The sequence below is a fragment of the Schistocerca gregaria genome, chromosome 1, assembly GCF_023897955.1.
Source record: "Schistocerca gregaria isolate iqSchGreg1 chromosome 1, iqSchGreg1.2, whole genome shotgun sequence".
In the NCBI taxonomy this organism is placed as follows: Eukaryota; Metazoa; Arthropoda; class Insecta; order Orthoptera; family Acrididae; genus Schistocerca; species Schistocerca gregaria.
Window position 1 is genome coordinate 645,519,197 of NC_064920.1, and position 12,281 is coordinate 645,531,477.

The following is a 12,281-nucleotide window of genomic DNA, read 5'->3' on the forward strand; positions in this document are numbered from 1 at the left end:
CATCATAATTCATGACACATTTGAAAAGAAAGTTAAATATTTGTGACACCGTAGCTTATAAATTTAATTGCTGTTTGTTTCATTCACAGCAATTTAAGCTGTGTTATTAGGTCTCAAACTAATCACAACCTCATAATCTGTTATGTATTCGTGGAAGAAATAGTTAAATAACTGTGACAACAGTGAAGAAGAGAATGGTTTTAATTTTAGTGCTAGAAATTTATTGGCACTTTCCTCATCTCTCATTGGTTACTTGAATGTATCATCCCTTTGGCTAAGCAAAGCTGATGTGTTGCCAATATATGAGCAGTAGAGAAACACTGTTGTGACTATCACTGGTCCTGATCTAGACCTTAGCCACTGTCATCTTTAAGTGAAGAATACAAGTTAAATAGCAGAGCAACAATAATTCCCAGCTTTTCATATACTTGATGGCCGTGTACTGTATTCTCCATATTGTGAGTAGTGTCCAGTCTACGTACCCTCTTTTTAAATATTTGACGTATCCTTTTACTTTATGTAACAACAACGTAACTGTGATGTGATGTTCTCTGCATAGTCATTTTATGTTATTGTTTCCTTACTTTAAACTTGGGTGTATTTTCAGTTAGTGATATTAAGTGAAACTTCTTTTGACTGTGACATTTTTCATTTCAGATGAAATTCGCCAAGACATAGAAGATGCTGTCATTCGCCTGAGTCCATGGTATGATTTTAATCTTTATTTTCTCCAAAATGTAGCATGGACAAAATGAGAAACAACAATATTCTGTCTATTTTTAGACATCTGAAACCAAAGTATTTTAGATATCATGTTTGCTTTGCATTTAGAAATCTGGTGGCAGACAACTTTCCACTGTGTTCACTAGGTCACTTGTAGTCATATCTGTAAAGGCCATCATCATTATTCATCAACATTCTCTTCTTGATGTAATTTTTAATTCATAGCTCTTCATTATCTTCTCTTTTACTTTATATTATGCTGTTTTTCTTATAGTACCACAACTGGATCTATCTTCCACCAAAGTAGTGGTCTGTCACTAAAGAACACCCTATAGACAAAAAGCGAGGGACTTTATAATTAGAGCAAAATAAAAATTGCTTTGACTCATACTAACAGAAACTAGATCCAAATAGATTGCCCATAAAATTAGAGCAGTTTAGCCCAAGAAAGAAGAAAAGTGGAAGGGAAGTCTTTCTAGCCTCTGATTGTCTCACCATCATTAGGAGGTGAAGTGTTTGGCCCATGCAACAGAAATCAACAGGATACAAATACCAGCCATGAAAGCCTGCATTGTATGAGACATGGCAGATCATGATGTGTTTGTTTATTAAATCCTCTGCACCCACATCATAACCAGTATCGATATTCAGGTGAACGGTGTCTGAAATTGCCATCCGGTTTTAGATTTTCTTTGATTTCCCTACATCATTCAAGGTAAGGGGTTTCTTTTATAGGGAACAGCTGGTTATCTTCCCTATCTTTCCCTAATACAAGCTTGTGTTTCATTTCATAACTCATTCATAGACACGGTGCTCTCCTTGCAAACTCACTGTCAGTATTGATATAGCTGTCATCCACCAATCACCAGTCGGAAGAGACTATTGTACCTTCCCATATTCACTTGTTTCTCATAGTCATCCCTTTAGAAAGGGGACCAGATGCTCTCTCCATCACATGGGGTTCTCCTCGTCTTTTTATAGCCTGTTGTATGACTACTTGAGTATCACTTGTGGAAATAACCATCCAAAGTGACATTATATGTGTTTCTTGGGTATACTGGCAAATTGTTGTTTCTGTTTTATGCTCAGTATTTCAACAGTGGACCCAGCCATCTTGAAGTGCTGCGTGTTTTGCTGTTACATGAATTTGCTATCTGGACTCAAACCAGGCTGTGAAATGTTGCTGGTTTCACACCACTGTATATTGCAAAGTTTGATTCCTGACATCCATGACACTCATTGATGCTCTTTTGTTCTTCAGAGCTTGCAGTGATGTTCCATGAAATGCAAATACTTTCAGCATTTTCCAGTCCTGGTGGATGTCATGGACTGAGCTCTGGTGGATGTAATGAACTATCACACGACTCCCAAAAGTACTCTCCAAACGCCTGCTCCCTTCCACTCCCCTCATCCTGATTGGTCACTTGACCAACTCCTCATTGGATAATTCAACTGTCAGTATGACCTCACTTCAGGAAAAATTTACATGCAAATCTAAATCAGCCAATCTACTACCTGTTTCATGTGTAAGATAACCATTGTTATACTGTTTTGGGCAACACACTTTGAAAGCATTCCACTGATTAAACTGTTTGCTGACCTAACAAGCAAATATGAGTTTCAGTCAAAACTTGTGTCATCTCAAAAAATTAAAGATTTGTAATTTAGTTTTGTTTGTTTGGAGGTACATGTCTGATGTCCTGGTACCCACAGTACTATAACACATTCCTAGAAGAGGAGTGGGGGCAGTCAGGGGGGATGGCTCAATCTGTTGATGAAGTGGAAACAGTGGTGTGCTATGTTAATGTGGCATGTGAATTTCAGTATGTACCTACAAACAACCAAAAAATAGTTACGTGAGAAGTGATCTGCAGTTTTGTATGGTACGAATTGCTTTATTTGAGCTGCCCTTACTGTAGAGATAAGATTAGGCAGCTGAGTTCAATCAGTGTGTGTGTTAGCAAATCTTCAGGGATGAGAGAGTGTGAAGAATATTCTCCTTCACTGAAATGCAGGATTTAATTATGTATAGTTGTCAAAGAAAGCTTTGAAATGAAACTGATTTTACAGGCCTTGTCTATTACACTTTTATTGAAGTAAGTGATTACTCTGGCATATATGTGAGGTGTGCCTATAACATGATGATACCATTGTCGAAAAATACACTCCTGGAAATGGAAAAAAGAACACATTGACACCGGTGTGTCAGACCCACCATACTTGCTCCGGACACTGCCGAGAGGGCTGTACAAGCAATGATCACACGCACGGCACAGCGGACACACCAGGAACCACGGTGTTGGCCGTCGAATGGCGCTAGCTGCGCAGCATTTGTGCACCGCCGCCGTCATGTCAGCCAGTTTGCCGTGGCATACGGAGCTCCATCACAGTCTTTAACACTGGTAGCATTCTGCGACAGCGTGGACGTGAACCGTATGTGCAGTTGACGCACTTTGAGCGAGGGCGTATAGTGGGCATGTGGGAGGCCGGGTGGACGTACTGCCGAATTGCTCAACACGTGGGGCATGAGGTCTCCACAGTACATCGATGTTGTCGCCAGTGGTCGGCGGAAGGTGCACGTGCCCGTCGACCGGACCGCAGCGACGCACGGATGCACGCCAAAACTGTAGGATCTTACGCAGTGCCGTAGGGGACCGCACCGCCACTTCCCAGAAAATTAGGGACACTGTTGCTCCTGGGGTATCGGTGAGGACCATTCGCAACCGTCTCCATGAAGCTGGGCTACGGTCCCGCACACCGTTAGGCCGTCTTCCGCTCACGCCCCAACATTGTGCAGCCCGCCTCCAGTGGTGTCGCGACAGGCGTGAATGGAGGGACGAATGGAGACGTGTCGTCTTCAGCGATGAGAGTCGCTTCTGCCTTGGTGCCAATGATGGTCGTATGCGTGTTTGGCGCCGTGCAGGTGAGCACCACAATCAGGACTGCATACGACCGAGGCACACAGGGCTAACACCCAGCATCATGGTGTGGGGAGCGATCTCCTACACTGGCTGTACACCTCTGGTGATCATCGAGGGGACACTGAATAGTGCATGGTACATCCAAACCGTCATCGAACCCATCGTTCTACCATTCCTAGACCGGCAAGGGAACTTGCTGTTCCAACAGGACAATGCACGTCCGCATGTATCGCGTGCCGCCCAACGTGCTCTAGAAGGTGTAAGTCAACTACCCTGGCCAGCAAGATCTCCGGATCTGTTCCCCATTGAGCATGTTTGGGACTGGATGAAGCGTTGTCTCACGCGGTCTGTACGTCCAGCACGAACGCTGGTCCAGCTGAGGCGCCAGGTGGAAATGGCATGGTAAGCCGTTCCACAAGATGACATCCAGCATCTCTACGATCGTCTTCATGGGAGAATAGCAGCCTGCATTGCTGCGTAAGGTGGATATACACTGTACTAGTGCCGACATTGTGCATGCTCTGTTGCCTGTGTCTATGTGCCTGTGGTTCTGTCAGTGTGATCATGTGATGTATCTGACCCCAGGAATGTGTCAATAAAGTTTCCTCTTCCTGGGACAATGAATTCACGGTGTTCTTATTTCAATTTCCAGGAGTGTATTTTATTTCAAAAGCATACATATTTAGTAATTTTCACCCTCAATATACTCCACTCCTCTGTCCCTACAATGCTTCATGTGAATTTTCTGTTGATGGAAACAGTGCTGGAGCTCTTCCTCTGTGAGTTCCTTGATGATGCTTGCTGCTTTTTCTTTCACTGCTTCAGTGGACTGAAATCTTGTTCCTTTTATTGCAGATTTAACCTTAGAAAATAGGTAAAAGTCACATGGTGCTAGGTCGGGCAAATAAGGTGGATGGTCTAACACTGGGATTCCATACTTTGGTAGAAATCTCCCAACAGACAATGCATGTCAGCAAGTGTATCATCTTTATGCAGAACCTGTGACTTGTCCTTCCACAATGTGGGTCTTTTTTCTTATTTTCTCACAGAGTTGAGCATGAAACTCAAGGTAGTAATGTTTATTAATAGTTTGACCTTCAGGAACCCAGTAAACTTACACAGTTACATGAGTATCATAAAAAAACAATCACCATCACATTGTATTTTGATTTGCTCATTCGATCTCTTTTCGTTGTCAGTGAAGTTGGGGCCCTTTCAGAGCATGGACTGCTGCTTAATTTCTGGATCATAAGTGAAAAACCAAGAATTATTAAATGTTGTCACTCTTTCCAAGGAATTACGATCATTTTCAGTGGTATATGGTGTGTAAGTACAAACATTTTCAAGAGCTTTTTGTTCAGTCGTGAGACTTTGTAACACCAAAGCCACAAATACTTTACTCAGGTTAAATTGGTTGTGTAAAATTTGCCTTACGCATTCCTTGTCAATTCCTAAGGTTTCAGCAGTCAATCAAATCCTCAACCAATGGGCAGATTGAATCAGATTACATACTCTTTTGATATTTTCGTTGTGTTTTTGATGTTGAAGAGCCTCTGGGCTTGAGTCATCTTAAATGTCTTCTCAGCCAACTTGGAAATGCTTGGACCACTCAAAAACTTGATTAAATTATTGTCTTCACACAGTAAAATCTCAGAATGACCCAAGTTATGCAGACTGATAAGTTTTCTGTTATCAAGTCCCAAGCAGAATTTAACTGGAAACAGTTCTCTCAATTCATAAGGGATTCAGGCAGTTGTATTTCCACTGATCCATTGATGCTTGAGCTCTAGAAGTTTGATGTATGGGCCACAATTTTTGTTTCATTGTATTTTATCTGATGACCAGTGAAAATACATATTAATTTGTAGTGGACTTATTTGCTTGGAGAAGGCGGTTATGCTGCTGGTGTTCTATAATGTGATTCTGCACACTGCATGTCATTTGACCTGTGTAAGATTTGCCGCATTCACATGGAATCCTAAAAACATGTGCTTTGTATAATTCTAAGTCGTCTTTAACATTGGAAGCACTGATATTTTGAAAGAACGTCGAAAGATTACTTTAACTTTATGTTGTCTTAATATGCTGGCTATTCTAGCTGAATCATTTCCAGTATATGGTAGACAACGAGTCTTTTTGAAAGCCTCATCCTCTTCCTTGTTCAGTCATTTGTATGCTCGTAGCACTCTCTGTACATGTTGAAACAAATATCCATTGTTCATGAACACAGTTTGCCGGTGTTCCAATTCTGTTTGCAGGCTATCGGCAGCTGAGATGGATGGGCCTAGTGGATCAAAGTCTTGAGAACATCCATCATTTGTGCAGGATGGGGACAACTAGTAGATTGTAAATAAAGGTCAATATGAGTGCCCTTTTGAAACACTGAATGCACAGTTGTGCCATCTCCCTTACGTCTCTTGGGTGACCAGTCTTTTTATGGGAGAATTTGAAGAGTGAGCACTCGTCTCATATATTTTAAAACCAGCAATATTTTGGCAATATGTTGATGACACTTTTGTAGCTTGGCCTCATGACTTGGACAGTCACCGAGAGTTCCTTTAACATATGAACTCCATATATGAAAAAATAAAATTTGCTATTGAGGTGGAGAAAGATGGTTGCCTGCAGTTTTTAGTCATCTTGGTGTGATGTAAGAGTGATGGCACAACTGGACACTCAATGTTATGTCTACAATATATTGGGAATATTTCAGCTAAAATAGGCAGAATATTAAGGACACACAAAGTTAAAGTAGTCTTTTGACTCTTTCCAAAATATCAGTGCTTCTTATGTTAAAGATGACATAGAGTTGTGCAAAGCAGGTGTTTACAGGATTCCGTGTGAGTGTAGTAAATATTACTTAGGGGAAATGATGTGCACTGTGCAGTATCACATTATAGAACATCACCAGAATACTCACTTTCTCCAAGCAAAACGAGCAAGGTGGCACATTGGTTAGCACACTGGACTCGCATTCGGGAGGACGATGGTTCAAACCCATGTCTGGCCATCCTGATTTAGGTTTTCCATGAATCCACTAAATTGCTTCAAGCAAATGCTGGGATGGTTCCTTTGAAAGGACACAGCTGATTTCCTTCTCCGTCCTTCCCTAATCTGAGCTTGTGCTTCGTCTCTAATGACCTCGTTGTTGATGGGACGTTAAACACTAATCTCCTGTCTCCAAGCAAATAAGTCTGCTATCACTGAATACTGTATTTCCACTGATAAGTCAATGAAATATAATGAAACAAAAATTGTGGGCCATACGTCAAACTTTTGGAACTCGAGCATCAATGAATCACTGGAAATACGACTGTCTGAATCCCATATGAAAGGAGACAGCGGTTTCCAGTTAAATTCTGTATAAGACCTGATTATAGAAAAGCCTTGAGCTCTGCAAAATCGCCATCATCCTGTGATCTTATCATGCAAAGAAATTGCGAGCTTCCACCATGAATGGTGTGCAAAGCAGCACACAGACTTGAGCTGATGCCCATGTGCTCAAGTAACGTGTGTGCTGCGCCCCAACAAGGATACTACATGTGTGCTGGTGTGATGTTAAATAGAGGAGCTTAGTGAATTGCTCATCATTATTAACAAGACTCTGCGCCAAAATATCATACCAGAAAGCTACAGCCAACTAGCAGTTTTCCCAAAATTTTATTGAACTTCCTCAGACTATTTCTCTATCACATGACACTCTAACAGTATTTAAAAAAAGAAAAGAATGAGCTCTGATTTCCTGATTTCTCTTATTTTAGTATTATGGTCATTTCTTTACATGTAGATTGGCATCAAAAAAATATTTTAACATTCAAAGGAGAAAGTTGGTGATCAAGATTTTGGCGAAACAAAAAAAAATTCCTTTGCTTTTAATGATTACCACTATAACTGGCGTATCATATCCATGACCGCCTCTCTCATATTTTCAGTAATACGAAACGAGCTGCCTTTCTTTGGACTTTTTCAATGTCCTCAGTCAATGCTATATGTGATGGATCCCATATTGCCCAGAAATTTTGTACCAGAGGATGGACAAGCGTAGTGTAGGCAGTCTCTTTAGTAGACCCATTGCATTTTCTAAGTCTTGTGCCAATAACATTCAGTCTTGTTCCAACTTAAATTGTTTATAATTGTGATTACTATGTATTTCGTTGAATTGGTAGCTTTAGATATGTGTGAGTCATCTTGTAACTGAAATTTAATGACTTCCTTTTAGTAATTGTTTGGATGACCTCCCACTTTTTATTATTTAGAGTAAGTTGCCACTTTCCACACCATAGAGACATCTTATATAAATAATTTTGTAATTGGGTTTGATCTTCTAATGGCTACTATACGGTAAATGACAGCATTATCTGCAAACAATCTAAGAGGGCTACTCAGATTGATTCCTGAATCATTTATATAGATTAAGAACAGAAGAGAACATTTAATACTTCGTTGGGGGTGACCAGATATCAATTCTGTTTTACTTGATGACTTTCTGTTGATTAAGATGTACTGTGACCTTTCCAACAGAAAATCACAAGTCTAATCACACAACTTGCAACAGTTTTCCTCAGTCACGGAATTTGATTAGAAGTGTCTCATGAGGAACAGTGTCAGAAACTTGTGGAAATGTAGAAATATGGTATCAGTTTGAGATCCCCTGTTGATAACACTAATTACTTCATGTGAATAAAGAGCTAATTATATTTCACAAGAATAATATTTTCTAAATCTGTACTGACTATGTGTCAACAGACCATATTCTACAAGGTAATTCATGATGTTTGAACACACTATATGTTCCAAAATCCTACTGCAAATAGAAGCCAGCAGTGCTTGATTTGTGACAGTATGCAGTAGTCTGCCGGACCTGTACCTCTCACACAAAAAAAGGTTTAAGAAGCCTAAATTTCAAAAATACCCTCTGGAAGGTCAGTACCAGAACATCCCTGTTTACAAATCAAGCACTGGACATCAGTGATAAGGATCTGTAGTTTATGGGATTACTCCTATTTCCTTTCTTGGGTATTGATGTGTAAATGTTATAAAATCTGGACCAAAAGTCTTGCTTTAATTAAGTAGTTTCAGCTGCTTTGCTACACTGAGAACATCTACGTCTGAGTTACTTATGTTGTCAGCTGTTCTTGATTTGAATTCTGAAATATTTAAATATTTATATTGTCTTCTTCAGTGAATGAATTTTAGAAAGCTGTGTTTAGTAGCTCCTCTTTAATTTTAGTGTCACTGTTGGTGGTAATTTTACCATTGGTATCACATGGTGAAGGTATTGATTGTATCTGTTGCTGATGTGCTTTACGTAAAACCAGATTCTCTGCAGATTTTTTGCCAAATTTCAAGACAGAGTTTCATTGTGGAAGCTGTTACAGGTATCTTGCATTGAAATCTGTGCTAAGTTTCAAGCTTCAGTAAAACATCACCAGTCGTGGAGATGCTGCACTCTTTTGAATTTGACATGCTCTTTTTTTTCTCTCCTTTTTTTTGTGCATCAGTATTGACCTATTTTATGTACCATAGGGTGTCAGTACCACTCTCTATTAATTTATTTGGTATAAATCTCTCAGTTGCCACTGCTACTATTTCTTTTCTTTGAATTTCAGGGTGGTGATTGTTGTAGAAAATTGGGAATACTCGCAGAATTACATTTACCTGAAAAATCAGGAAAATCTCAGAAACTTTCAGGAATTTTGTAAAATCTCATGGAATTCTTGTTTTTAACTTAGCATTGAAACTGAATTTCATTGAGTTCTATAAATTAAAAATGTTAAAGTACTTAATATTTCAAAGTGCATTAATTCAGTGAATATTGTATTATCTTTGTTTAAAAACGGTGGTTAAGCTATCTCTTCAGCCTGTGATGTAGCTCAGCTGAGAAGAAAGAAAAATTGTTATTGTGGTGTACTGCCTACCCCCCCTGCTCGCTATTAATTTCCATTAATTTAACAGTAGCTTCTTGACACAGTCTTCCTCCTCACATCTGAAATTCTCAGGGAATTTTTTCTCCAAGTTTGGGTAGCCACCCTGAATTTAAGCCACATCTGGTCTACACTTGTGTAGTTGATTTGGAAGGAGTGGAGACTATTTCTTAAGAATTTTTAACTACTTTTTTAAATTGTTACCTTGTGATACCTGCTATTCATCGCCATTATGCCTGCTCACTTGTCTTACTCTTTGTCCCATGTCATGTGAGTACCACAGGGAATGAACTTCAGCTGTAGAGGTGGTTACTCACCTCACATTTGCTTTGGTTACTCACCTCACATTTGCTTTGACAATCCCAGGTGCAGATTTGTGGATGCAAATAAGACCTGTGCTCACTCAGAAATGAAACAACATATGGTTGGCTACTGCTCCCTCTAATAATCTCTGTGCCATCAAAAAGGCTACTGCTGCTTGACATTCCTCCTCCTGTTCCTCTTGGTAGAAGTCTGCATTGGTCGTACCAGACTAATCCATAGTTTTAGTTTATTCAATGAACCGCCCCCACGTGGTGAATGTGGAGCCTTACAGACTGTGACTCATATCCTTCCGGCTCCTCCATGAAAAGTGTTGTCTGACAAATTCTGTCCCTCTAGTATTGGCACATAATTCAGGGAAAATTGGAGTTGCTTCTCCATCTTCTGTGTGAAGTGGTGTTTATTTTCAGATATATGGTTTTTAAACTATCTTTGTGGCTGGAGCAGGTTGGTTGAGGTGGGGCTTCAAACATCCCATGTTGGGTCTAGGGGACCCTCAACCCTATCTGCTTTTTCAGCTGCTTCTTTCATCCCTCTTTTACTCCATTATAATTACTTTTAAAACTGGTTTGCCTCCTTTTCTACACACCCTATTTTCATTTAGGGGATTGCACTCTGTTGAACAGTGGGTGCTCTTTAACACCTTGACCATAATGGATTAGGGATGGGACGACTGTGGATAATATGACTCTCATTACGAGCAGAGTGCTGGAGCCATTTACCTGCTGCCTTACCTATTTCTCTTATCTTTTTATTACTGGTGGGCCTACTGACATCACTTATGTTCTGAGGCTTCTCACTTTTACTCTTCTGAAGGCATTCTTTCTTCTGTAACTGTTTTTGCCCATAATTTCTCAACTCTGGCATCAGTATTGCCTTTAGGCTTCAGTTTTATTGCCCTTACATACTTTCGCCTTCAGACCACATTACTGATGGACATCACTAACTTCGGATGAACTATCTGTGATCCAAGTGACTGATGATCTTATCACTGAGTCCCTTAGCACCAAACCAACCAACCAACCAACCAAACATCCAGGCTGAAGAGGAGCTCCCAGACATCAGAAACAGAATAAGCACACAGTTGTATCCAGGAAATGATGCTTACACTGCAAGGATTGCAAGTATTGTTAAAAACTGCAGGTATAATTCCCAAGAAAGTGGTATTTGTTACAAGAATGACAGACTCATGTAACAAACTCAGAAAGAAGTAATTTACATCAAACGTGGACAATGTTCACAACTGTTGGAGAAAATTGTGTGGAACAGTTGTAGTATACAGAAACAGTATTCTGCCATATAGTCGACTTCGTTAGAACTATGTTTACATGATAATTGCAAACTTTCAAACAGTCTCCTAGAACAAATAGTGGAATATTGTGGATTTATTCCATTGATCACAGAAATAGCTACTTTGCAATAATGGGAATAGATTTGATGAACAAGATACTGCAGCCTTGATTCGCAGGATAAGCAACGAGACCACAATATTTTATTTACTACTAAATAAAACACTTGTTAGCTTACAAAGCTTCTCAGAAATTTATGTATAATCATATAAATACACACTGAAATTGGGGGGAGGGTGTCAGCTATATGAAAGAGGATACAGCTTCCAACATCTGTATGATACAAAAATGGATTTTACTTCTGATAATATAGTATGAAGTGTTGAATAGCACTCACAAATGTTTGAAAGTACACAACATATCAGAATACACACAAGCTCTCAAGATATTCTATGAAAGATAATGGAAAGATAACATCACAAATAGTAAAATATTAAAATATAGAATTTCGACATAGAAGATTCTGAAATGTAAGGCCTCACACAGAGGACAAACAGGAAGTCAAGTTACACGTGTAAATAAATGTGCAAAATGCATAGATTTTGTACTTAGCTTAATTAGTGACACCTTCTGCTCAAAACAGTAGTGTTCAAGCAAAGCACACATTCCACTTGGGGTAACTAACAGAGCAAACTGCTGATTAAGGCCCAATTTTTTTTTCCTATCTAGTGCCTAAAGAAGAAAACAGCTGATATACAGATGTTTGTAAATAGCAGTGTACACAATGGAAGTCATAGGAAAGAGACCTAAGGGACGACTTAGACAGCAATAGGCTGATACTGCACGATGATCAGAAGGCTGTAAATGTACAGCAAAATGGAGACAGTGAATCCACTCAGTGGAGTCTGCCACCAGGCAGGACAAACACTGTCTATGATGACCTCAATATTAACGAAACATGAAATCTAATCTACTTTCCATCTTCCTCCATGTCTTCTTTTGCATTTTGTAGAATACCAACTCAAAAAAAGAGGAAGAAATGTCACATATTTATGATAAAAATTGTATATTAGTAACGACATGCAATACTTTTATTATTTTTC

General features: G+C 39.5%; 1 protein-coding gene across 3 annotated transcripts in view; it reads left to right on the forward strand.

The window, feature by feature from the left end:
* Positions 1–12,281, forward strand: part of LOC126360933 (RNA helicase aquarius) — a 320,041-nt gene that overhangs the window by 164,868 nt on the left and 142,892 nt on the right. For all 3 annotated transcript variants that reach the window (XM_050007751.1, XM_050007752.1, XM_050007753.1), the window contains one exon: positions 658–706. In XM_050007751.1, the coding sequence (XP_049863708.1) occupies positions 658–706 (49 nt within the window). The remainder of the gene's footprint in view (positions 1–657; positions 707–12,281) is intronic.